The sequence below is a fragment of the Mustelus asterias genome, chromosome 6, assembly GCF_964213995.1.
Source record: "Mustelus asterias chromosome 6, sMusAst1.hap1.1, whole genome shotgun sequence".
NCBI lineage: Eukaryota > Metazoa > Chordata > Chondrichthyes > Carcharhiniformes > Triakidae > Mustelus > Mustelus asterias.
The window spans coordinates 122,162,108-122,189,822 of record NC_135806.1 but is presented as its reverse complement, the minus strand read 5'-3'; the positions used below and the strand labels follow the sequence as shown (position 1 = coordinate 122,189,822).

Below are 27,715 nucleotides of genomic sequence, written 5' to 3'. Positions count from 1 at the left end.
CATTTCAATAAGGCAGTGCCTGCGTCATTTCTCTGCTGGATAAGTTGTAGGCTCTTAGCAGCGTAGAAGAAGAGTTATGAGAAAGTGGGCGATGGCAAAGGCCATGCAGTGGGCATTAGCTACATGCTCTCTTTGACCACTCTTTGTTTTGTTTTTTTTCTTGTGCAGGTCTTGCTGAGCTGAGCATCGAGAGGAGATCAGAGTGAGACACGCGAGGGTTGGACACATAATGCCTGCAGTATGGATGTGAAGGAACGTAGGCCTTACTGCTCCCTGACTAAAAACAGGCGTGATAAGGAGCGACGCTACACAAGCTCGTCAGTGGACAACGACGACTGTCGAGTTCCCACTCAGAAATCCTACAGCTCCAGCGAGACTCTCAAAGCCTATGATCACGATACAAGACTCCTATATGGCAACAGGGTGAAAGATTTGGTGCACAGGGAGGCTGATGAGTACACAAGGCCAGGTAAAAAGAAAACGTCACTTTATATAACGGAACCATTTGTATTTGTGTGTCAGTGCTAGCACACTCATGATCTGGGAGTACAGAGTTCCAAAGATTTGCAACCTTTTGAGCAAAGAAATTTCTTCTCATCTCAGTCTTAGATTAGAAAAGTAAGTACAGAGTTCAGGTTTTCACATCCACCCTTCATTTTGGGAGATTTGGGAGTTTCATCCGGTTTGAGGAGGTCAAAAACCCATCAAAGTTAACTGAAGACAAAATGGAAAATGGGCTGGAAGCAATGTTTAACGGCAATAAGAATCTGAGAATGGTAGGAGGTCTGTAAAGAATAAAATTCAATACTGCAGTGTTTTTGATATTTTATCAACAGGAAAAATGGATTTGGTTCCCTTGTGTCTGTATAAGAATTCTATGGAAAATCTATTTTTAGAGTTACAGGAAAAGCAGGAAAAATAAGTGCCCTGGAAGTTGAGTGCATGGGCATCAACTGAGATTAGGATCTGGATTAGTGGTGATGTCCCAATTATCAGTAGTCTGCTGACATTTACTGCCTCAAACTCACAAACGCAGGATGGAAAGACAAAGCAGCTGCCAGTGGGTTTGAAGCCCTACCTGCAAGTGATTGATTTGATTTGATTTATCATTGTCATATGTATTGGGATACAGTGAAAATTATTGTTCCTTGTGCTACATAGAAAAAGCATTCAGTTCAGAAAGGAGAGGGTACAGAATGTAGTGTTATGGTCATAGCTAGGGTGGAAAGAAATTTAATATAAGGTAGGTTCATTCAAAAGTCTGATGGCAGAAGCTGCTCTTGAGTCGGTTGGTACGTGACCTCAGACTTTTGTACCTTTTTCCTGATGGAAAAAGGTGGAAAAGAGTATGTCCGGGGTGCATGGAGTCCTCGATTATGCTGGTTACTTTTCCGAGGCAACAGGAAGCGTAGACAGAGTCAATGGATGGGAGGCTGGTTTGCGTGATGGATTGGGCTACATTCACAATTCTTTGTAGTTCCTTGAGGTCTTGGTCAGGGCAGGAGCCATACCAAACTGAGATACATCTGGAAAGTCTTCAGTGGAGGAGGAGAGAAAGTGGAAAAGGGACAGGCTGACTTTGATGATTGTTCCCAGCAGAACAACTCATACTCATACTGAGTGCCATGTCCATGCTGATCTTCAGTAATGCCATTTGTCCTCAAGTCAAACAGTGCTGGTCCTATCTTCACTGGAAACCTGAGTTTATTTTTCTTATTAAAAGCAAAAGAGTGTATGTATCCTTAAGAATTTCCACTTCTCCTTCTAACAATCTTAAAGCAACTTACACAGCACCTTCCACCACCTCCGGATGTTCCAAAGCTCTTTATGGCCACCAAAGTGGTTTTGTAGTGCGGCCACTGCTGCAACGTAAGAAACCTGGCAGCCAATTTGTGCACAGCAAGATCCCTCAAACCAGGATTAAATACTGAAATAAAAAACACAAAGTTCTGGAAAGACTCAGCAGATCAGGCAGCATCTGTGGATCGAAAAAATATAGAGTTAACATTTTGAGTCCATGTGACTCTTTTTCAGAACCACATGTTCAGAAGAATAGCCATATTGGACTCCAAACATTAACCCTTGTTTCTCCCACCACAGATGCTGCCAGATCTGCTGCGTTTTTCCAGAACTTCCTGTTTATATTTCAAATTTCCAGCATCCGCAGTATTTTACTTCTATTTTCGGGACAACTATTGGTCAGGATACTGGGTGGAACTTCCCTGTTTGTTTCTTACAAGCAGTGTCAAGGGATCTTTTATGTCACTCATATCTAAATGTAATGAGAAATAATATTTTAAAAATATATTTGACCCGGGAACATTTGTATCTCGTTCGCCCATAAGACTTGACAGTGAAGCTTCCTGTAATGTTCGGTGAATTATTTGCCATGAACGACAATTCACTATCAATGTAAATTTTATTTGTTGTGGGATGTGAGCAGCGATGGCAAGGCCAGTACTTATTGCCCGTCCCTAATTGCCCTTAAGAAGGTGGTGATGGTGAGCTGCCTTCTTGAACCGCTGCGGTCCATGTGGCATAGGTACACCCACTTTCTTTTCTGTAGCAGCTTGATGCGCCTGAATGACTTGCCCCAACATTTCAGAGGCCAGTCAACCAGGTTGTAGATCTGGAGTCACTTGTAAGGGCAGCAGAAATCCTCCTGAGTATCCCCGGCAATTTGTGTTCTTGTGGCAGACTTCCTCCCCTGAACAACATCAATCAACTGGATAGAGTTTTACACCAGTCCAATAGTTTCGTGGTGAATAACAATTCTATTTCCATTTTATTAACTGATTATGAATTTCCCCAACTGCTTTGGCAGGATTTGAACTCATGGCTCCGGAGGATTAGCCCATGCCTCTAGGTCAGAGATATAGACACCAGCCTCCTGTCCCCTTGAGCATTTCCCCTGCTACTTCTAACCATGTTAAACCAGCTTCTTTAAAGGTGTCATGAAGTGAACCAATTATTGGCATGCTGATTCTTAGAAATGGTCCAGAATTAAGACTCAGGTTGGGGTTTTTTTCACTAACTAAAGTTGTCTGATATGGCAATGCATAGCCTCTCACTTATCTGTAGGGATCCACGTGAAAGGCTGCCTTTACCAGCTGCGCACTCGGGCACTCTGTAGAAACTGAAAGCTCACATTGAAACATGGATCAAGTAGAAAGCCAGCAGGATTGTGGCTTCTCTTTAATAGAAGGACTGTGTAAACTACAAGTTGGACAGAGGTGGACTGCACCGATGCTCTCTACCTACTCTTCCACAAGTTCTGAGCCATTGGGACCATTGCAGGAAGTCATTCAGTCCATTGTGGTTGTGCCAGTTTCAGCTCCGTTAATCAATGTCACACATTGTTGTCAAACGACCGCACAGTGGTTAGCACTGCGACCTCACAGCACCAGGGACCCAGGTTCAATTCCCGGCTTGGATCACTGTCTGTGTGGAGTTTGCACGTTCTCCCCGTGTCTGCATGGGTTTCCTCCGGGTGTTCCAGTTTCCTCCCACAGTCTGAAAGACGTGTTGGTTAGATGCATTGGCCATGCTAAATTCTCCCTCAGTGTACCCAAACAGGCGCTGGAGTGTGGCGACTAGGGGATTTTCACAGTAACTTCATTGCAGTGTTAATGTAAGACTACTTGTGACACTAATAAATAAACTTTAACCTTCTATCGGTTCATTTTCTTAACTTTCTCAGCCATGTAGTCAGTGGATTGAACCACTGTGCCCTTCCCTCTTCCAGGGAGAGATGGGGGAAATATCAAAAGACACACTCCTCTAAGAAGCTAATTCAAGAGCATGCATTGTCTGAGATTTAAAGTAACCCTTACTATCAAAGAGCTTTAGCAAGTTCCAACAAGATTTTTAGAATCCATCTCGACAATGTCGATATCAAGCAGTATTGAAGCAGTGTAACAAATATCCACTGCTTCCCACCCTTCAGCTGGTTTCTCATCCAAATTCTAGGTCTTACTCAGCTTCAAGATGAAAGAGGAGATTTCATAATAGGAACTTGGGAAATAGGAGCAAGAGTGGGTCATTTGGCCCCTCGAGCCTGTTCCACCATTGAATTAGATTATGGTTTATCTTCTATCTCAATGCCATTTTCCCCATATCCCGAACTATCTTTAATATCTAGAAATATATCAATCTGTGCCCCCACTGTGATAAAGAATGTCAAAAGATTCACCACCCGCTGAGTGAAGAAATTCCTCCTCACCTCAGTTCTACCCCTTATTTTGAGACTGTGTCCCCTGGTTCTAGAGTTCTACACAGTGAGAAGTTTAACAACACCAGGTTAAAGTCCAACAGGTTTATTTGGGAGCAAAAGCCACACAAGCTTTTGGAGCTCCAAGCCCCTTCTTCAGGTGAGTGATGCATCTAGAGTTCTAGCCAAGGCAAACATCCTTCCTGCATCCACCCTATCGAGCTCTGTAAGAATTCTATATGCTTCAATGGGAACACCTCTCATTCTTCTAAACTCTTGAGAAAAGAGGCCCTGTCTCCTCGATCTCTCCCCAGAGGATATCCCTGCCATCCCCAGGGATTAGTCCGGTGAACCTTCACTGCACTTCCTCTGTGGCTTGTAAATCCTTCCTTTGGTAAGGAGACCAAAACTGTACACAGTACTCCAGGTGTGGTCTCACCAAGCTCAAATTCTTCTGACAATAAAAACCAATGTACCATTTGCCTTCCTCCTTTAAGAAAGGAAGGCAAATAATAGTAGTGGTGGGGTGCAGAGAAACACATTAAGATGAAATTCTAGTGAAATTAAATGTCAGCCATTAATAATGCACCTTTCAGCTTGTAGACAAGAGAATTAAAATGCAATTAGCGTGACAGTGTTCCTGAAGCCATAAAATTTAAATCCCTTGAAACTAAAGGGTTTCACACTAATATTAACTGACGGTTTACTAATTCCGGTCTCCGAAGGCTTTAAAGACTTAAACCATATAAAACAAGTCAAAAACACATTATGGATTCAATCAAGTCTGATTTTTATTAAATAAGTAAAAAGACCAGAAAAAGATTAGCTTAAAGCTGCCCTCCCATTCACAGCTAACATCTGCCAAGAGATATTTGCTGCATTAGATGCAGCAGCAAGTTAAGGGATGGTGAGGTGATTTTGTTATTTTAGAAAGAGCAGGAAAGATATTGCATTTTATATAGCGTCCTTGACAACTACAGGACATGCCAAAGCGCTTTCTAACCAATAAAGTACTTTGTGAATTTAATCACTGTTAATGGGGCAGCACGGTGGCACAGTGCTTAGCACTGCTGCCTCACAGCGCCAGGGACCCTGGTTCAATTCCCAGCTTGGTCACTGTCTGTGTGGAATTTGCACGTTCTCCTTGTGTCTGCCTGGGTTTCCTCCGGGTGCTCCGGTTTCCTCCCACAATCCAAAGATGTGCAGGCTAGGTTGATTGGCCATGCTAATATTGCCTCTTAGTGTCAAGGGGATTAACAGGGTAAATACGTGGGTTACAGGCAGAGGGTCTAGGTTGGGATTGTTATTGGTGCAAGCTCAATGGGCCGAATGGCCTCCTTCTGTATTGTTGACATTCAACAATTTTTCTATGACTGCTGCAATGTCGGAAATGCAGCAGCTAATTTGTGCATAGTATGCTCCCATAAAGAGCAATGCGATAAAACCCAGATAATTTTGTTGATGTTGCTTACAAAATAAATATTTGATCTGATTTGATTTATTATTATCACATGTATTAGTATACAGTGACAAACATTGTTTCTTGCATGCTATACAAAGCATACTGTACATAGAGAAGGAAAGGAGAGATTGCAGAATGTTACAGCCATAGCTAGAGTGTAGAGAAAGATCAGCTTAATATAAGGTAGGTTCATTCAAAAGTCTGATGGCAGCAGGGAAGAAGCTGTTCTTGAGTCGGTTGGTACGTGATCTCAGACTTTTATATATTTTTCCCAATGGAAGAAGGTGGAAGAGAGTATGTCCGAGGTATGCGTGGGGTTCTTGATCATGCTGGCCGCTTTTCCGAGGCAGCGTGAAGTGTAAACAGCGTTTACAATATTAGTCATGGGAAGGGGAGAACTCCCCCGGTGCTCTTTGAAATGTTGCCATGGGATCGTTCACATCCACTTTACAGAGCAAGTGGGGCCTCGACTTAAAATCTCCTGCACTGAAATGTCAGAGCTCCCTCATGGAACCTGAACCTGGATAATGCTCAGGTCTTTGGAATGGGACCTGAAGTCCCACCCCGCCCGCCACGGGAATCGCAGCGGTCGGGACACGGACCATGCAAAAGTCCGTTGACCTCAGGTGGGATTTTCCGCCACGCTCGCCCCCAAGCTGGAAAATCCTGCCCCTGATCTTTCCACTCAGAGGCGGATAAGTCTTCACTGAACTATGGCTGAGAGGGACATTGCTGTGGCTGAATCTGAATCTAATGGCTGCTTCTCATTTACACCGGTACTGTATCAAAGGTAACATAGATAGGAAGTAACTTCAACTTGCAATGAGAGGGGTCTTGAACAACACGGTCTAACCTTAAATATAAAAACAGGAAATGCTGGGAAGACTCAGCAGGTCATGGAAACAGGCCCTTCGGCCCAACTTGTCCATGCTGAGCATATGTGGAGGGAGAAACAGAGTTAACTGCCGGAATTTTACCACCTCACCTGCCCGAGGCTCATAAGATCCTACCTGAGGCCTACGGAGAATGCCGTTCTGTGAGCCTCGCCCGCCCCGATTCTGGGGCGTGCAAAGCGGTAAAATTCCGGCTAACATTTCGAGTTAGTTAATGTTACGAGTCTATGTGACCCTTGGCAGAACTGTAAAAAGGTCACACAGATTCGTAACATTAACTCTGTTTCTCTCTCCACAGATGCTGCCAGACCTGCTGAGTTTTTCCAGCATTTCCTGGATTTTATTTCAGATTTTCAGGATCCGCACGCAGTATTTTGCTTTTGTATACTGTTTTTAACTTCAAGTGCTTCTGTTTTGATATCTATCTAACAGCAAGACAGTCACGCCTAAACCAAATTAGCTCCTGGCTGCATTTTGAACTGTGTGTTCAGGAATCTCCTACCTGGCAATTAATTGTTGATTGCATTCAGCATGGTTTTTGAAGTAAATCTGCATTGACGTTGCTGCCATGGTGAGACGTTTTAAATGGGGTTTTGTGACCTCACTTACTGTTCTGCCCATTGGCATCAGTGGCTGAAAATTATCCCGTCTCACCGCGGGAATCGTAGCGGGCGAGACAGAAAATTTGGTGGACCATTTCAAGGTCTGTCGAGCTTGGGCGGGAATTTATGGTCTGAGGCGCAGCTGGAAAATCCCACTCAGGGTAACTCTGTGAAAGGAAAACACAAATGGAAGGGTGATACATACTTGAGATGGATTGGAAACACATTAAAAGTAGAGTCATAGAGGTTTGCAGCATGGAAACAGGCCCTTCGGCCCAACTTGTCCATGCCGCCCTTTTTTTTAAACCTCGAAGCTAGTCCCAATTGCCCGCATTTGGCCCATATCCCTCTATACAGTAATTGAAAATGAGATTTAGTGAGTTATTGAAGTTTGGGATATTGTATGATGTTGAAAATTTGCAAGTCGATTCCCAGGTTTCCAAGGTGCCTCTGGCCCCAGTCACTCAGAGGGCAGATCAGTGCAATTCATAAAATCCCTACAGTACAGAAGCAGGCCATTCAGCCCATCGAGTCTGCACCGACCACAATCCCACCCAGGCCCCATCCCCATAACCCCATGCATTTATCCTACGAGTCTCCCTAACACCACGGGGCAATTTAGCATGGCCAATCCACCTACCCGCACAGCTTTGGACAATTGTGTAAAGTGGATTTATTTGTCTCAATTTTACACTCTCACATAGAGTTTGGTGTCTTGGGCCTCGGGACAAGTTAGTTGATTGTGTGTTTCTGTTCCCTACAGCTGTCCAGTAGTCTCTGTTGAAAAGCACAGTCTGGCCTCAGCTGCCTTACTGAGTTGGTGAGTCTGCACTTGCTGCAGCTGAAGCATCACTTGGCTGGAAGTGGATCAAAATTCCTCAGCCACCAAAACCTTTCTGTTCGCCATGTCATGCCATTGGGTTTGGTTGCATAATGGCAACCAAAGGGCCTGTTTCATAATGGCTACATTACAGGAGATAGTAGGCCCAGGTTTAAAGGAAGGTCTTGCTCCACAAATTTGATTGAATTCTTCGAGGAAGTGACAAGAAGGGTTGATGGAGGTAGTGCAGTGGATGGTGTGTACATGGATTTTAGCAAGGCGTTTGACAAGGTCCCACATGGCAGATTGTTCAAAAGAGTGAAAGCCTATGGGATACAGGGTAATGTGGCAAACTGGATCAAAAGTTAGCTTAGTAACAGGAAGCAAAGGGTAATGGTCAATGGATGCCCTTGCGAAAGGAAAGTTGTTTCGAGTGGTGTTCCACAGGGCTTGGCGTTGCGACCCTTGCTGTTTGTGTTATATATTAATGACTTGGATGTGAACATGGGGGGCACAATTGGGGAATCTGCAGATGACACAAAGATTGGCCGAGTAGTGGACAGTGTAGAGGATGTTGATCCACCAGAAGGAACTCTTCAGTTGTAGGCAACAAAATAAAACAAGACTTACTCCAACTTATAAATCAAAGAGAAAGGTTTAATAAAGAAACTTCATTACTCCAACACTTGAGACCTCGCTCTGAGCCATTCCAAGCTCCCTCAACCCCAGCAGCTTCTTATTTATACTGAATCAGCTGGTTAGCTCTCCACCACATCATTTTGTCATTGGTTACATAGTTTACTGGGTCAGCTGACCCTTACAGCTTGTTACCATTGGTCACACTACAGCTGATCCCATGTTATCATTTGTTACATTCAAATAGAGGACAGCTAGAATCTCCAAAACGATATAGATGGGTTGGTGGAGTGGGCAGGAAAGTGGCAGATGGACTATAAGACAGAAAAGTGTGAGGTCATGCATTTAGGGAGGTCTAACAGTTATAGGGAATACACTAAGAGGGGTAGATGAGAGATCTTGGTGTACAAGTACACAGGTAAAGGCAGTAGTTCGAGTAGACAAGGTTGTAAAGAAGGCATATGGAAATCTCTCCCTCATTGGCAGAAGTATAGAATATAAAAGTAAAGATATCCTGTTGGAATTATATAAAACACTGGTGAGGCCACAACTGTGTGCAGTTCTGGTCACCACATGACCGAAAGGATGTAATTGCTCTGGAGAGAGTTGGCTCTGCGGAGGAGTTTTACAAGAATGTTGCCAAGGCTCGAAAAGTGTTGCTATGACGATAGGTTGGGGTTATTTTCCATGAAACAGAGAAGGCCGAGGGGTGGCTTGATTGAGGTGTACAAAATTATGAGAGGAAGAGATAGGGTGGACAGGATAAAGCTATTTCCCTTGACGGAGAATTCTCGAACCAGGGGACATAGATTCAAGATAAGTGGCAGAATGTTTAGGGGACCTGAGAAAGAACTTTTTTTACCCAAAGGGTGTCTGGATATCACTGCCCAAGTTGTTGGTGGAGGCAGAGACCCTAAATTCTTTCAACAAGTATCTGGATCTGCAGCTTAAGTGCTCCATGCTACAGGGCTATGGACTGGGTGCAGGAAGCTGGGATTAGAAAAGTGTCATCGGACCGGCATGGACAAGATGGGCTGAATGGCCTTCTTCTGTGTTGTAACCTTTCAATAGTTCTTTCTACGGTTCTATTTGTAACCCTGAGATATTTAGCTGAAATCACATTGTGGCAATGTGAGAATTTTAATATACTTTAAATCTCTGATACAGAAAATAATTTGGAACCAATAAGGGTGTTCATGAAACTGTCAGATTGTTGTAGGAGCTGAACTGGTTCATGAATTCCCTTTAGGGAAGGGAATGTGCCATCCTTACATGCTGCTTTATGACTCCAGCCCCACACCAATGTCTCTGACCCTTAACTGTTCTGTAAGGCGGCCTTTTTAAAATTCATTCATGGGATTTGGGTGCGATTGGCTGTGCCAGCATTTAGTGACCATCCCTTGCTTTGACTGAGTGGCTCACTAGGCCATTTCAGCGGACATTTAAGATCAACCATGTTGCAGCAGGTCTGGAGTCACATGTAGGCCAGGCTGGGCAAAGATCATAGAAGAATCATAGAAACCCTACAGTGCAGAAAAAGGCCATTTGGCCCATCGAGTCTGCACCGACCACAATCCCACCCAGGCCCTACCCCCTTATCCTTACATATTTACCCACTAATCTTCTAACCTACGCACCTCAGGACACTAAGGGACAATTTTAGCATGGCCAATTAACCTAACCCGCACATCTTTGGACTGTGGGAGGAAACTGGAGCACCTGGAGGAAACCCATGCAGACACAAGGAGAATGTGCAAACTCCACACAGACAGTGACCCAAGCCGGGAATCGAACCCAGGTCCCTGGAGCTGTGAAGCAGCAGTGCTAACCACTGTGCTACCATGCCGCCCCATGACAGATTTCTGCCCCAAAAGGTCTTTAGTGAACCAGATGGCCAAGCAGGTCACATACTTGTGTCAACTCGCTACAAAAGGGAAGCACGCTGGCACAGTGGTTAGCACTGCTGCCTCACAGCGCCAGAGACCTGGGTTCGATTCCTGGCTTGGGTCACTGTGCGGAGTCTGCACATTCTCCCTGTGTCTGCGTGGGTCTCCTCCGGGTGCTCCGGTTTCCTACCACAATCGAAAGACGTGCTGGTTAGGTGCAGCATATCTGGAAAAGCACCGGAGTGTGGCGACTAGGGGATTTTCACAGTAACATCATTGCAGTGTTAATGTAAGCCTACTTTGTGACACTAATCAATAAACTTTAAAGAATAATTCATGAAGCAGTTCATGATGAAGATGGCCAATAATTGGTACCTTTCCAGAGCAACACTCACATCCTGTGGGTGATTGATCTGTGAATCAGTGTCAAGGCAACAACACAGTTTCCAGTTTCAGTCAGAGAAGAAACTAATGGTTAACGGTGAAGTTCTTGTGTTTCTCCAGCTGTATTTATCAACCCACTGAATCAACCCAGGATTCACACCTTAGGCTAACTTGCAGCATCTGTGCAGACACTCTGGAATGTGTACAGTAATTGTTCCTTTTCAAGAAAAACAGCTTTTAAATAAACTTCTTTGAGAAAAGCCCATTGGCACAGAGATTTAAAAATATGACAATTGAAGGGCTGGAGCTGGATGGGAAGGGGTAGAGGCAGGGGTCTCTGATCACTCTCGCATGGATTTGGCAGATGAAGGTTGCAGCAAGGAACCTGTGTGAATGATCTCTAATTATTAGAGCCGGGATGCTGCAATCTGTGATAGGGCAGCACGGTGGCACAGTGGTTAGCACAGCTGCCTCACTGCACCAGGGACCCGGGTTCAATTCTGACGTCGGGTCACTGTGCGGAGTCTGCACATTCTCCCCGTGTCTGCGTGGATTTCCTCCGGGTGCTCCAGTTTCCTCCCACAATCTGAAAGACGTGCTGGTTAGGTGCATTGGCCACGCTAAATTCTCTCTCAGTGTACCCGAACAGGTGCCGGAGTGTGGTGACTAGGGGATTTTCACAGTAACTTCATTGCAATGTTAATGTAAGCCGACTTGTGACACTAATAAATTTTTAAAAATAGTTTCCATGACAATCAGCCAAAGTTGCAGAGGCCGAGGGATTCCTTGCGATTGAGACCAGAATTTTCCGCTGCTCCCACCGGCGGGATTCTCCAGTCCCGCTGCAGTGAACGGAGATTTGTCTGGGCGCCAGGTTCTCCATCCTCACTGGCAGCAGTGGCGGGGCATGAATGGCCGGAGAATTCTGGCCTGAGTGCCTGAATCAGCAGGCTCTAAAGCTTGTTTGACTCAAAAGCAATGCTGACGCTGTTGCCTGATTATGCTGGGTACCAGCCCTTTGTAAATACAATGCCCCAAGGTTGGAGTCAGCTCCGATTGCTCTGGATGCTTTGGCGAGGAGGGAGGGTGCACTCCACATCCTTACAAAGCAGATTCTTCTCCTTGGAGTCAGGAGGATCAGATGTGTTTCCTCGAGACAGTTTGCGTGGCCTCTGGAGAGATTCTGTGAACTTGGCGTTGTCCCCGCTAGCCACCCTCTCCCCATCTTCACAAAGCTTCAGGACCTGGTAAAAGAGGCTGCTCTAACAAGGATAAATGCTCAATGCTGTCATTGATTTGACTGCTGCTTCTAAAGATTTTTCAATCCCATGCTACAAGAGCAATTTATGCTACTTGCTGTCAAACTCTTAACCCTTTGAGGTCCACAGCAATGCTCCTGCATCAAAACAAAACCAAGGGACGGAATTTTCCCATCCCGCCCGCCAACGGGAACAGGGACATGCAAAGATCCATTGATGTTGGGCAGAATTTTCTGCTCTTGGGGCGAGCGTAGCTGGAAAATCCCACCCTTGCTGTCTATAAGTACGTTCCTCAGAGCCAGTGGTGCTGGTGGTTTTTTCATTGCTCCAGGTTCTCCAAAGCTGAATCAACAGTGCCACATTTTGGGCAGCTTTGCAGTCTAGACATGTACTTCATTGCAGTACAAGCATTTGCAATGTCGCAAAGTGCCACAGTGCCTCCGTTCTGATACAAAGCAGATTCTCCAGCCTCACAGCCACGTGTTTCCTGCCAGCGGGAGTTAGCGCGTTGTTTGCTGACGGCAGGATTCTTTGGTCCCGCCGCTGACAATGGGTATCCCCATGGACATCATCCCACACCGGCGGGAAATCCGCGGGCGAGGGCACGATGCCGGCGGGAGCGGAGAATCCCGCTAGCGTGAACAGCCGAAGAATTCCGGCCAGTGTCTCCGATAGTGCAACACTCTCAGTGTAGAATCGTAGAATCACTACAGTGCAGAAAGAGGCCTTTTGGCCTATCGAGTCTGCACCAATCGCAATCCCACCCAGACCCTATCCCCATAACCCCACCCACCCATCCTGCTAATCCCCTGACTATGGGGCAATTTAGCATGGCCAATCAACTCAACCCACACCTCTTTGGACAGTGGGAGGAAATTGGAGCACCCGGAGGAAACCCACACAGAAACAGGGAGAATGTACAAACTCCACACAGACAGTCCCCCAAGCCGGGAATCGAACCCGGGCCCCTGGCGCTGTGAGGCAGCATTGCTAACCACTGTGCCATCTTGCCACCCACCGTACTTGACTGGAGACTCAGCTAGATTTTGTGTTCAATCCCCTGGAGCAGGACTTGCACCCCAGCACCTTCCCAAGGTATGGGAGTGAACAAATAGCCTCCAGCTTCGATTCACACTCCAGCTAAAGGGATCACAAAATAGCGATCAGGAGATTTTCCTGTCTGCAGCCCACAGGCAAATTGCATTCCCCTGGGGGTTGACCTGGATTAGACTCAGAAGAGAGCGGGAATCAGACCAGAGACCTTGTTGAGTATCTTTCTTTTAACAGTTTTCAGAAGATCGATTTCGACTGATGTGCGTATGTGCCTATTTCAAAAGTGAAGAAAATGTTTCATGCTGCTTCAGTTACCAGTATATACTTGAGTCAGTCGATCTCAGCTGGAGCTGCAGTTAGTGGGGAGTGCGGATGGGGGAGGGACGGTCATAGAATTAACCTTGCTGCATCAAATACAGAGCTTGCATGGGGATGAGGAGCATTTCAGCCATGATCGAATGGCAGAGCAGACTTGATGGGCCAAATGGCCTAATTCTGTTCCTTTATCCGATGAACTTATGCTCCATTCCCTCAGGAGGTATTACCACTCGACTATTAATCCAGAAACTCAGCTAATGTTCTGGGGACCCGGGTTCGAAGCCCGCCACGTCAGATAGTGGAATTTGAATTCAATTTTTAAAAATCTGGAATTAAGAATCTACTGGTGACCATGAAACCATTGTTGATTTTTGGAAAAACCCATCTGGTTCACTAATGTCGTTTAGGGAAGGAAATGTGCCGTCCTTACCTGGTCTGGCCTACATGTGACTCCAAAGCCACAGCAATTTGTTTGCCTCTCAACTGCCCTTGGGCAATTTGGTAGACACTCAACTGCCCAACTAGGGATGTGCAATAAATACTGGCCAGCCAGCAATGCCCGTGTCCCACAAATGAATCAAAAAAAGGACAACCTGAAGCGTTTCGTGGCCAATGAAATATCGTCTCTGCAGTGATGTCAGAAACACGGCAGCCAATTTGTGCACAGCAGATTCCCATAAGCTATGAAGGGAAGGGAAATTCAGCCAGAGATGCTGTCATAGAATCCGACAGTGCAGAAGGAGGTCATTCAGCCCATCGAACCGGCACTGACAACAATCCCACCCAGGCCCTATCCCCATAACTCCATGCATTTACCCTAGCTAGTGCCCCGACATTAAAGGGCAATTTAGCACGGCCAATCCACCTAACCTGCACATCTTTGGACTGTGGGAGAAAACTGGAGCATCCTGAGGAAACCCACACAGGCACGGAGAGAACATACAGATTCCACACAGACAGTGACCGAAGCTGGGAATCGAACCTGGGTCCCTGGCGCTGTGAGGCAGCAGTGCTAACCATTGTGCTACCGTGCCACCCCGAACACTGTGTCCCTGAACACTGTCAAGTGTGTTGTGCTCTAAGTTCCCCTTTGAGGATTGTTTGATGGTGACAGAACCACATGTCTGTGCTGATTCAGCTTGCTCAATCTGGAGGCTCAGATTTGATTGGCGACGACCCTACATGTATGCGAGCTAGCCAATCACTAAATGAGAGAAAGCATACTCCACTGGATGTGGGGTGGGTCGGGGGTGGGCGGTGTGTGTGTGTAGCGAATCGTAGCGGGTGGGGGCGGTCCATGCAAATGTCCATTGACCTCGGGTGGGACATTCTGGCCTTGGAGCGAACGCAGCTGGAAAATTCCACCCCAAGAGTGACGGAGCATCTTACAGTCAGGAAAAGAAGTAACACGGAACAAGTAACAAGGGTGGCACAGTGGTTAGCACTGCTGCCTCACAGCACCAGGGACCCGGGTTCGATTCCCAACTCGGGTCACTGTCCGTGTGGAGTCTGCACGTTCTCCCAGTGTCTGCGTGAGTTTCCTCCGGGTGCTCAGTTTCCTCCCACAATCCGGAAAATGTGCTGGTTAGGTGGATTGGCCATGCTAAAGTCTCACTCAGTGTACCCGAACAGGCACTGGAGTGTGGCGACTAGGGGATTTTCACAGTAACTTCATTGCAGTGTTAATGTAAGCCTACTTGTGATACTAATAAATAAACTTTAAACATACGGAAAAGAGGCTGAGGGAGGGAATTCTCGGGTGTGGGACACAGGCGTGACCAGCGACAGTGGAGCAATGCAAACCAGGAATCTGCAATTGAGGATAGAAGGAGGTGGGAGAGAATTAAAGAGAAACTTCTTTTTGTTGAGAAGATGTTTTGTTCCTTAAAGGGTCAGTAAACTAAACCAGAAACCGTAGCAATTTGCCATAGCAACTGTTGGAAAACAGCAACAAGCACGTGAGAAAAATGAAATTCAAGTTAACAGGCTCCTCTTGAGCTGGGCAGTGTCACTGTTTGAAAGCGTGACATTGCACTGGAGACTGATATTTGGCTGTTTTCTATTTGTTTCACTTCATTAGGTCCCTCAAGTAATCAGTTAAGGTATTCCTGCATTGCAAATCTGTGACAGCTGATGTTTGATTTGCAGTTAATTATAGCAGTTGATTTTCATAATTTATGAGTCTCGCTGTCAGACCCCATTTAACATTCGAGGCTCCAGATAGTGCTGAGTGGTGTAGGGTGATATGACCAGGGCAATGAACCAATTAACAGGCAGAGTTAATGTTAAGTCAGCCAAGATGTTGCTGGAATGAAACTCCATTGGGGATTGTTTCCGTGTGCAAATGAGAAGGTGAGCAAGATTAGAGCTATTTCCAACGCCCTCACCCACCCTCATCTCTGACCTCCTGGCCCCCACACTGCAGATTTTCACACAGCATCACTGAAATCCGCAGCTCCTTGTTTCCAGGGATGATGAACGTTTAATTAAACTTTCAATTGAGAAGGTTTCGAATTTAAATCCTCCCTCACTCCTAATTCCAATATTCGAATACTGAGGGCATATCCACCAGTGATCAGGGAGCCCGACCATGTTGTGCGTCCACGTAAGTCAGGGACTTGGACACCCATCATTGGCACATTAGTCACGGAACGGCAGGGGCTGACTACATCTATCTGTCAGGGATTCAGACACATGCTGCTAGGGACATGGTCAGATACCGGAAGGGACTCAAGGGACATGCCCTGTCAGGTAATTCAGCACACTTAGTCATAGACTTAGTAATGTATTGCCAGTGAACCCCCGCACGTGTGATTAGAGACACAGGCCGGAATTTTCCCGGAATTGTAGCAGGTTGGGGGGTGCAGACCATGCAAAGGTCCGTTGACCTCGGGTGGTCATTTCCGGCCTTGGGGTGAGCGCAGCCGGAAAATCCCAGAGAAATATGTACTGTTGGGGCATCAGGCACACTCTGTCAACATAAGGCAATATTAGGGCCAATGATCAAAAGCTTGGTGCAAGAGGTAGGTTTCCAGAGGTTTCACAAAGGAAGAAAGGTGGGGAGGTTTAAGGAGGGCATTCTCAAACTTAGGGCCCACACAACTGAAGACACAGCCACCAAGGACTTTCATGAGGCTAGAAAGGGGAGAGTGCTGATATCTCAAGAAAACAAGAATTAGGAGCAGGACTATGTCATTCAGCCCCTTGAGCTTGCTCCGCCATTCAATAAGAATGTGGCCTCAACACCACTTTCCTGTCTCGCTCCCCTCATAATTTAGACTTGCTTGTCAACAAAAAATCTAACTCAGCCTTGGATATATTCGATGACCCAGCCTCCACAGCTCTCTGGGGAAGAGGAATTCAAAAAACCAATGATTTTCTCGACAGGATTTTCCTGCCCTTCCCACTGATGGGATCCTTGGTCCCGCCGATGGTGCATCCCTACCGCGGGTTTCATGGCAGCATCGGTGTGGATTCAATGGGAAATCCCATTGACATCGACAGGACTCGAGGATCCTGCCACCAGCCAATTGTGGGCCATCTCCCCCCCCTGGGATATGCCTTCTTGTGGGGGGTGGCAAAGAATCCCGCTCCCTCTTTCTCTTTATCTAAAGGCCCCCAATTTTTAAATTGATTCTCCCACAGAGGGAAACATCCTGAGTATCCACCTTGTCAAGATCCCTCAGGATCTTGTAAGTTTCAATAAGATCATTTCTCATTCTTCTAAACTCTAATGGATATATAAAGTTTATTTATTTACTCATTAGTCATAAATCGGCTTTCATTAACACTGCAATGAAGTTACTGTGAAAATCCCCTAGCCACCACACTCCAGCATCTGTTCGGATACACTGAGGGAGAATTTAGCACGGCCAATGAACCTAACCAGCACGTCTTTGGGACTGTGGGAGGAAACCGGAACACCCGGAGGAAACCCACGCAGACATGGGGAGAACGTGCAAACTCCACACAGACAGTGACTCAAGCCGGGAATTGAACCCGGGTCCCTGGCACTGTTAGCACTGCTAACCACTGTGCCACCGTGCTGCCCCAACCTGCTCAACCCTTTCTTGTAACCCTTTAATTCCAGGAACTACTTCAGTGAATCATGTCTTAGAAATTGCTTCTAATGCAATAATATCCTTTTTTAGATAAGGATACCAAAACCGCACACAGTCCTCCAGATGTGGTCGCACTAAGGTCCTGTCGTGCAGCACTTTCCTACTTTTATACTCGGTTTTGCTTACAATAAACGCCAACATTTAATTTGCCTTCCTGAAGTGTGTCCACTTTTTGTGATTCCATGTATCAGGACACCCAGATCCCTCTGCACTTTTAAAAAATTCATTTGTGGGATGAATGCCCCTAGTTGCCCTTGAGAAGTTGGCGGTGAGCTGCTTTCCTGAAGCGCTGCAGGCTATGGGTTGGCCCACAATGGTGTTAGGGAGGGAATTCCAGGATTTTGACCCAGTGACTGTGAAGTAACGGCAATATATTTCCAAGTCAGGATGGCGAGTGGCTTGTAGGGGAACTTGCAGGTGATGGTGTTCCCATGTATCTGCTGCCTTGTCCTTCTCGATGGAAGTTCTGCAATCTCTCTCCATTCAAGTAAATTGCTGCTTTTCTATTCTCCCTGGCAAAGTAGACACGTTCACTGATTCCTGGAATGGCAGGACAGATGTAGTTGGTTAGGATTGTATTCGCTGGAGTTTAGAAGAATGAGGGGGGATCTCATAGAAATTTACAAAATTCTAACAGGGTTAGACTGGGTAGATGCAAGAAGGATGTTCCCAATGGTGCGGGTGTCCAGAACCAGGGGTGACAGCGTGAGGATACAGGGTAGATGGTTTAGGACAGAGAGGAGGAGAAATTTCTTCTCCCAGAGAGTGATAAGTCTGTGGAATTTGCGACCACAGGAAGTAGTTGAGGCCAAAAAATTGTACATTTTCAAGAAACCATTTGACATAGCACTTGAAGCGAAGGGGGTCGAAGGATATGGAGGGAAGGTGGGATCACGATATTGAGTTGGATGATCAGCCATGATCAAAATGAATGGCGGAGCAGGTTTGAAGGGCCGAATGGCCTTACTCCTGCTCCTATTTTCTGTGTTTCATATTTTCTGACATTACACGCCACCTGCAAAAGTTTTGTCCTGGTTGGCACTGGAACATGATTGTCATATTTGAATGTAATTAGAACAGGAATTGTCCCGAATATATTGTATGAACTCATCCTCCAGGTTACCTTTGCCACTCTGATTCATTCAGTCTACAAAAAGATTAACTCACCCATTCTGGTTGTAGTACCCTTCTTACAAGCCCCCATTATTTCTTCCTGTCTACTCTATCCAACAGTGTAACCACGGCCGATAAACCGCTTCCACAAGTGACGCTTACCTTTGCTAAGTTTTACCTCTACCCAAACTGATTCTGTATCTTGATTGTCATCTGTTGCAACGAATGTCATCCGAGGCCTGTAGGGCTGGAGAAGGTGAGAGAGATCAAGAGGGGTTAGGCCATAAAGAGATTTGAAAACAAGATTCAGAATTCTAAAATAAAGCCATTACTTACGTGGGAGTCAGCGACAGGTCAGTCAGCACAGGTGTCATGTGTGAACGAGATATGGTGGGAGTTAGAACAGAGAGTGAAAGGTTTTGGATGACCCCTAGTTTATGAAGGGTATAAAATGGGAAATCAGCCAGGGCGGCACGGTGGCACAGTGGTTAGCACTGCTGCCTCACAGCGCCAGGGACTCGGGTTCAATCCCGGCTTGGGTCACTGTCTGTGCGGAGTTTGCACATTCTCCCCGTGTCTGTGTGGATTTCCTCTGGGTGCTCTGGTTTCCCCCCACAGTCTGAAAGATGTGTCGGTTAGGTGCATTGGCCATGCTAAATTCTCCCTCAGTGTACCCGAACAGGTGCTAGAGTGTGGCGACTAGGGGATTTTCACAGTAACTTCACTGCAGTGTTAATGTAAGCCTATTTGTGAAATTAATTAAAATAAACTTTAAACTTTAGGTGGAGGGGGGGATGAGAAAAGTAATTTAAATGGCTGTCTTTATGCTATTAGGTAAGATTTAGTGATTCTTGGCCAAGATTCTCCCATTGAACAGCGACAGCATGTGGCTCATAACTCAAGATGACACAAAATGATAGTATTCAGGCTGCTGGATGTGCTGACAGTAGGGAGTTTAACAACACCAGGTTAAAGTCCAACAGGTTTATGTGCTGAAACAGAGGTTAGGACCCAGAGTGGTTAAAAAAACATTTTTTTAACGAGGTGAAGCATTCAACAAGCAAAGCTAAAAGAGTTTCTGACGAGCAGTTTTTAGTTGTTCTATCATCACTCTAATGGGCTGGAACAGACTGAGTGCGGAACATTCTTTTAAATGGTCAGATAGAGATCTCAGCCTTCAATCCTCCTCTCTGCTCTTTCATGACAGGTGTCATCACTAATGCAGTGTGGCTAAAGTCCGAAAGCATTGTTGAAGTAGGTTTAAGAGGAGTTGAGACAAAGGGCCTGCTATCGGTTTTCACACCTTTCCTGCACATTCCAATTCTCCCTTGATTGTCCCTAAGCTCCTGGTGAAGCATTCTCCCAACCCCCCCGCCCCCCCCCCCCCCCCCCAGCTTCTTCTATAGCTGCCAGCTTGTTTGTGTTTGACACCTGAATGGAGGTGATAGGGGCTTGAGATGACAAAAGCAGGGCTGAGCTGCTATGTTGTGTGTGAATAGCCGTGGAATGCGGCAGACAAAAGAACCAATCTTGGTCACCTCACACCGCAAGCTTAACAAGACGCCTTTGTGTGATGTTTGATGGAATCTGTGTGTGTGTGTATGTGTGTGTGTGTGTGCGTGTGTGCACACACGTGTGTGCATGTGAGTATAAGTGTGTGTTGTCTGTGCATGTGAGTGTGCCTTTGTGTGTGAATATGTGTGTGTGTTCATGTGTGTGTGTGAGTATAAGTGTGTGTTGTCTGTGCGCGTGAGTGTGTATTTGTGTGTGAATATGTGTGTGTTTGCGCATGTATGCGTGTGTGTGTGAGTATAAGTGTGCGTTGTGTGTGAATGTTGTGTGTGTGTGCATGTATGTGTGTGTGCATGCGCATGTGTGTGCGTGCATGTGTGTATGTGCATTCATGTGCATGTGTGTACATGTGTGTGTGTGCACGTGCACATGTGTGTGCGTGTGCACGTACGTGTGTGTAAAGGGGGAAGACAAAGCTCACTTCCGCTATTATTCCCATGACAGGGGCAAATTTCTCCCTGAGGGAATTGGGAATCTGTGAGCCTGCCACTCGCCGTGGGCTGGCGTTCTGCTCGGAGATGGGGCTCCCCCACCGAGGATACTCCGTGAACGCAGGATCAGACGCCGACACAGAAAACGAAGGCGTGATGTCCCCGGAGCACGCCATGAGGCTCTGGGGCAGGGGAGTCAAATCCGGACGCAGCTCCTGCCTATCCAGTCGTTCCAACTCGGCCCTCACGCTCACCGACACGGAGCACGAGAACAACAAGTCAGACAGTGAGAACGGTGAGTTGAGAAGCTTCTTTAAAATTCCAAGTAGTTTTCTCTCGCTATCTTTCTCAACCCTCGCAGGAACAAATCTTCTTTTTGTCATATTTTTTCCATGGATATCATGTCCTTGAGTACTGTCGTTGCAACAGATCAATATGTAACAACCGGATGAGCTGCATAATGCCAGGGACCTCCATCGTGATCTTGGATATATCTTTGAGATGGAGCACTGTCTAAATCATGATTAATTTGCCTCACGGATCCTCTGATGGCATCGCTGTCAGCCTGGGCTGAGGGACCAGGAGCCGCTGGGAGATTGATGAGGATTTGATGGGTTTGGTTTGAAAGTGGGGAGGGCGACGGGGAGGGGAGAAGGCAGCAAGATTTATATCCACTCGTGCCACCTGTGCACTCGCAGCAGAGAGGCACCGCTCACGGTGAGAAAATGATCCCCTGGGCTTTCCCCAAAATCAAAGGCGTCTTTGTATATTCCTCATCAAGGATAGGCAGCAGAAATGTGCGGATTCTTGGGAATGGATGAGTAACCTCAGAGGGCAGTTTGTTAATGATGCAGTCGCGGAGAGGATGGGGGTGATTGGAAGTCGGAGTACAAATTCATCATGTTTAAAAAGCAAAGGCAATGCATGCGATTGAAAGAGTGTTCCATTAGGAGCTGAAAGCACTTTAAAATGCGTGCCTTGAGGACTGTGAGGAGCAGATGTTAGAGCAGCTTCTGGAGGTCAGTAAACTGAGTACCGGCTTTGATCCACAGCACAAAAAAGCTTAATGTCTTCACCTCTGAAGGTGTTTTAACATTAGAGTGGTGCTACTAACTCCTGACGCAGGGGCCCGTGCGCAGTTGACAGCAGCATCAAAGTGAGCAGGCAATTTGTCTGACAGCACTGGAGTCTATCCCAGGTCTGACCTGCCACAGGGTAAGTCAAAACTCCCCTCAGCGGCTGCGTCAACCTGCCAGGCCCGTTCTTTGGCATCAGTGTGCTTAACGGCGCTGTGCTGGTGCACAGAACTCAGCTCAACAATCAGATTTGAGCCCCACAGTCTGAGTGAAAGGAGCACGCACATTTATTGGCGTAGAGGTAGACAGGTTAAGTGAGTGGGCAAAAGATTGGCAGATGGAATATAATGTAGGAACATTTGCCATTTGGGAGGAAGAATAAAGGAGCTGAATATTATCCAAATGGAGAAAGACTGCAGAAAGCCTGCAGCCCAGAGGGATTTCACGCACCCGCCTTGTGCTTTGCGGCGGCTGGGGGCGACCCACCATTGACGGGAGGTCCCGCCGTTATCAACGGAGTTTCCTGTTGAATGCCCAAGTTTCCCATCGGAACCCCCCAACTCCCCAGCCCAAATACACTTACCTGGCTGCTGGGGTCCCTGTTTGAAGCCAAGTCTTCTTCTGCAACCAGCCTTTGGCTCATCCCAGGTCAGTTTGGCTGTGAATCAGTCCATCAGCCCCCTATCTGCTTCTCGTTCCAGGTTAAAAGTGGGGCTTATAAAACAGGATGCCCGAATGTCCCATTCTGCCATGCACCGGAAGGATGGAGGAGGTTGCAAGGCTCCAAAACTATCTCCATAAAGTTGGGCATTTTTATTTCTGGGAAGAGAAATCATTATTTACAAAATCAAAGCTGGCATCAGTCTGAATCTCAGCCCTCTAATTCAAGAGGCTTCTGAAGCACATTTCAGTGACTCTGCTCATGTACCCAACAATTTACAACTGGGAGTGGGGGAAAGATCAAAGAAATCCATACAGAAGTTTAAGAATTATTGGTATTTGCCAGCCTGTTGCATTAACTACAGTGCCAGATGCATGTGAATTCATCTCCACATCCACTAGTTCAATCATGTAGGTATGAAGTACCAATAACTGCTCAAAAAGCCAATTGCGTTGCATCAAATGTTGTGCTTTAGACAAGTGCGGGATGGTCAGCTTTGTGACTGTCATGCCTTCGGGGCTTTGCTATTTCCGCCATCACCGTGTAGAGCAGTGTGGAAAGTGAAGACCCTGATCACGTCCAAGAGATTTCTGCCTGTAATGTTTTATTTGAGATTATATCACTCATCGTGGTAACAGTGGGCGACACGGTGGCACAGTGGCTCACAGTGCCATGGACCCGGGCTCAATTCCCGGCCGTGCGGAGTCCGCACGTTCTCCCCGTGTCTGCGTGGGTTTCCTCCGGGTGCTTCGGTTTCCTCCCACAGTCCGAAAGATGTGCTGGTTAGGTGCATTGGCCATGCTAAATTCTCCCTCAGTGTACCCGAACAGGCGTCGGAGTGTGGCGACGAGGAGATTTTCATAGTAACTTCATTGCACTGTTAATCTAAGCCTACTTGTGACAGTAATAAATAAACTAAACTTTACAAGTCAAATCATGTGTTTGTTCAGCGACATTTGTTCCTATTAGTCCCACATTAATGACAGGTGTACTGTATCGCTGCCTAGGCGTGTAGATATTGGACGTGACATATGATCCCTTGTATTATATTCCTCTCTGTTTCTGATAAAATTATTCAAAAATCGAATCTCCCTCCCCTTCAGTAATCAACTGAAGTTTGCTTTTCTGAGGAAATGATATTGTAGCTCTTTGCAGATCCACTTTAATACAAATCAGATCATAAAATCGTAGATCCTACAGTGCAGAAGGAGGCCATTCAGCCCATCGCATCTGCACCGACCACAATCCCACCCACGCCCTATCCCCATGACACCATGCATTTGCCCTAGCTAGTCCCCCTGACACTAAGGGGCAATTTAGCCTGTCCAATCAACCTAACCCACGCATCTTTGGACTGTGGGAAGAAATCAGAACACCCGGAGGAAACCCGCACTGACACGAGGCGAATGTGCAAACTCCACACAGTGACCCAAGCCGGGAATTGAACCCGGGTCCCTGGCGCTGTGAGGCAGCAGTGCTAACTACTGTGCCACCGTGCCACCCAACTTTTACACGAAGCAAACCTTTTTTGCCAATAGTTGTCATTTCAAAGGCACCCTTATTTCTGATCTAAACCTTCCAGTATTCTGTCAGTTCAAGTTATTTGTCCTGATGTATGCTGGGCTCATGGGCCTTGTGCTCGGAAACAAAATCAGTCGAAGTGAGTAACGGCCTTCAGGTTTGTGGCCTTCTGCTTTCAACAAAGGGAAACCAAAAGGTTCCCACTTCTAATTCCTATCTTATTGTTCTCGAAAAGATAAAATGTAGAATCTTACAGCAAAGATAGAGGCCGTGGGCCCATCATATCTCCAAACCATTTATCCGATTAATTTCTCTCCTTCGCTCTTTGCACCCTGTAAGTTTTTCATTTTCAAGAATTCATCAAGTCATTCCATTCAGCTATTAACATAGTGAAATGTCTCAAGGCCTTTCACAGCACAGTCGTTAGCCCTGCTGCCGCAAAGCGCCAGGGATCCGTGTTCGATTCCCAGCTTGGGCCACTCTCTGTGAGGAGTCTGCACGTTCTCCCCGTGTCTGCGTGGGTTTCCTCCGGGTGCTCCGGTTTCCACCCACACTCCGAAACACGTGTTGGTTAGGTGCAATGGCCGTGCTAAATTCTCCCTCAGTGTACCTGAACAAACACCGGAGCGCGGCGACTGGGGGATTTTCACAGTAACTTCATTGAAGTGTTAATGTAAGCCTAGTTGTGACACAAATAAAATAAACTAAAGGAGTAATTATCAGCTGGAATTTGACACTGAATCACATAAAGAGATAATAAGACAGGTGACCAAAGGCTTCGCCAAAGAGACAGAGTGTGAGAGGCACAGCTTTAACGGATGAGAGAGGTGGGGGAAGCTTAGGGAGAGAATTTCAAAGTTTAGGGCCCAGGCTTGTGCAGGCACAGACATCAATGGTGAAGTGAAGGAATTGGCAGGTGTGCTGCAAAATAGTTTATTCCCTGTGAAGTGCCTCAGAGATCCTGAGTTTGTGAGGAGCATGGTCGAATTGCAAGTTCATTCTGTCCACACTGAGCGATCTGTGTACCTGGTTCATCAAATCTAACCAGCTCGCTGAATTTAATAAAGCCCCGGTGCCCAATTGGACAGGGCCTCCTTTTCTGCTTCCAGGCTCTTCTCAGGTTGCTAGCGAGTTCGCCTGAGTCTGGGCTGGTCAGGGAAGGCATCCCATTCCTCCGAGTGTTACAATACTGTTGCATTTAATTTCCAGCAGTTCATGAAAGATTCACCCCTGCACGGCATGAACTGTGCAATGATGGTGAAGCGAGTTCGCTGACGTCTGGGGAATCGTACAACAGTTCAATCAGCCCTTTCAGGAGGTGAGCAGAGGATATTTTTCCTGAGAGCTTTGGATGGAGATGCGGGTGGTACACTCGTGAACTCTCTTTTCTCTCGGATGCTCCCGCCGCATTTCCTGACAGAGGAAGCGGATAACTGCAGAATGGAAGATAAAACATAGAACATAGAACATTACAGCGCAGTACAGGCCCTTTGGCCCTCGATGTTGCGCCGACCAGTGAAACCAATCTAAAGCAATCTAAAGATCAAAATGAATAAAAATTAGGATCTATATTGAACAATCTGTTCTCTCTTCTTTGCTTCTGATGAAGGTGGCACGATGGCGCAGTGGTCAGCACTGCTGCCTCACAGTGCCAGGGACCCCGATTCAATTCCCGGCCTCGGGTCACTGTCTGTGTGGAGTTTGCACATTTTCCCCGTGTCTGTTTTCCCCGTTTTCTCCGGTTCCCTCCCACAGTCCAGAGATGTGTGGGTTAGGTTGATTGGCCATGCTAAATTGCCCCTTTGTGTCAGGGGGACCAGCTAGGGTAAATGCATGGGGTTATGGGGATAGGGCCTGGGTGGTATTAGAGTCATAGAGGTTTACAGCATGGAAACAGGCCCTTTGGCCCAACTTGTCCATGCTGCCCTTTTTTTTTAACTCTAAGCGAATCCCAATGGCCCGCATTTGGCCCATATCCCTCTATACCCATCTTACCCATGTAACTGTCTAACAGGTTTTTAAAAGACAAAATTGTGCCCGCCTCTACTACTACCTCTGGCAGCCTGTTCCAGACACTCACCACCCTCTGTATGAAAAAATTGTTGTATTGTTGGTGCAGACTGATGGGCTGAATGGCCTCCTTCTGCACTGTGGGGATTCTGTGATTCTATGAAATGCTAAATGCTAATGACTTAATTGAGTGAACTGGGAAGGGAGTTACTGCTCGTGACCATTAATGACAAGGCGAGGAAGTTACATCAATAACGTGTACAGTTGAAATGACAGAATCAATAAAGTGTCTTAGATTAATGGTGGAGTCTTTACTGATATTAATTCAGCTCCCTTACTCTGCCAGGCTCTGTCATTGCTGCCACTTCCCTTAATGTCATCAACATTCATGGTTTAGACAGAAATTTCAAAGCCAATCATCAGTAGCAGGATGGGTGGATGGGTTTCGTTGGGGGAAGGTGGAGAGATGAAGCTGGTTGAGTTGCTTCCATCACTCTCAGTTTCTCCCTTCTGTCCCCTCCCCTCAGAATGCAAAATGCACTTGAAGGAAAGCTCTTGCTAGGAGATGTACACTACATCCTGCCATATAATAGTTCCAATCGCAAGACACTGGAACTATGGAATTGGAGACACACTCATAGAATCATCATAGAATTCCTACAGTGCAGAATCATAGAATCACCCAAGACCTATCCCCGTAACCCCACTTTTTACCCTGATAATCCCCCTGACACTCAGAGGCAATTTAGCACGAACAATCAACCTAACCTGCTCATCTTTGGACTGTGGGAGGAAACCGGAGCACCCGGAGGAAACCCACGCAGACACGGGGAGATTGTATCATCTCCACACAGACAATCACCCAAGGCTGGAATTGAATCCAGTTCCCTGGCGCTGTGAGGCAGCAGTGCTAACCACCTTGCCACATGTTTGAGGAGCTGGTTTCAGGTCTTCAATTAAATGCAAAGCTTACAGCTAGCAGTAACAGTCGCACCACCCAAGTGCCACAAGAGAATTTCTAACCATCACCCATTGAATGACATTCTATGGCATTACCGTCCCTGATCCACCACTATCAACATCCTGGGGGGTTACCATTAACCGGAACCTAAACTGGGCTAGTCACATAAATACCATGCTGCAAGAGCAGGTCAGAGGCTGGGAATTCTGTGGAGGGTCGCTCAACTCCTGACTCCCCAAAACCTGCCCACCATTAGCAAGGCATAAAACAGGCTTGTGATGGAATACTCTCAACTTGTGTGGGTGAGTGCAGCCCTAACAACTCGACAAAGCTTGACACCATCCAGGACAAAGCAGTTCACTTGGTTGGCACCCAATCCGCCACTTTAAACCTTCACTCCTTCCACCATTGATGCACCACTGATAGAGGCAGTGCGTACCATCTACAAGATGTAGAGCAGCAACTCAGCAAGGACCCTTCAACAGCAGCTTCCAAACCTCTAACCTCTGCTATAGATGGACAAGAGCAGCGGATCATGGGAATATCACCTCCAAGCCACTCCAAGCCATTCACAATCCTGAATTGGAATTAGATCGCTGTTCCTTCACAGTGGCTGGGTTAATATCCCAGAACTCTTTTCCTAACAGCACTGTGGGTGTACCTACACCAGATGGACAACAGCGGTTCAAGAAGGCGACTCAACACCTCCTTCCCAAGAGCAATTGA

General features: G+C 46.6%; 1 protein-coding gene across 2 annotated transcripts in view; it reads left to right on the top strand.

Annotated features, from left to right (window-relative positions):
* Positions 1 to 240: 240 nt before the first annotated feature.
* Positions 241 to 27,715, top strand: part of tenm3 (teneurin transmembrane protein 3) — a 593,227-nt gene continuing 565,752 nt past the window's right edge. For both annotated transcript variants that reach the window (XM_078215101.1, XM_078215099.1), the window contains exons 1-2: positions 241 to 469; positions 20,774 to 21,055. In XM_078215101.1, coding sequence (XP_078071227.1) covers positions 241 to 469; positions 20,774 to 21,055 — 511 coding nt within the window. The remainder of the gene's footprint in view (positions 470 to 20,773; positions 21,056 to 27,715) is intronic.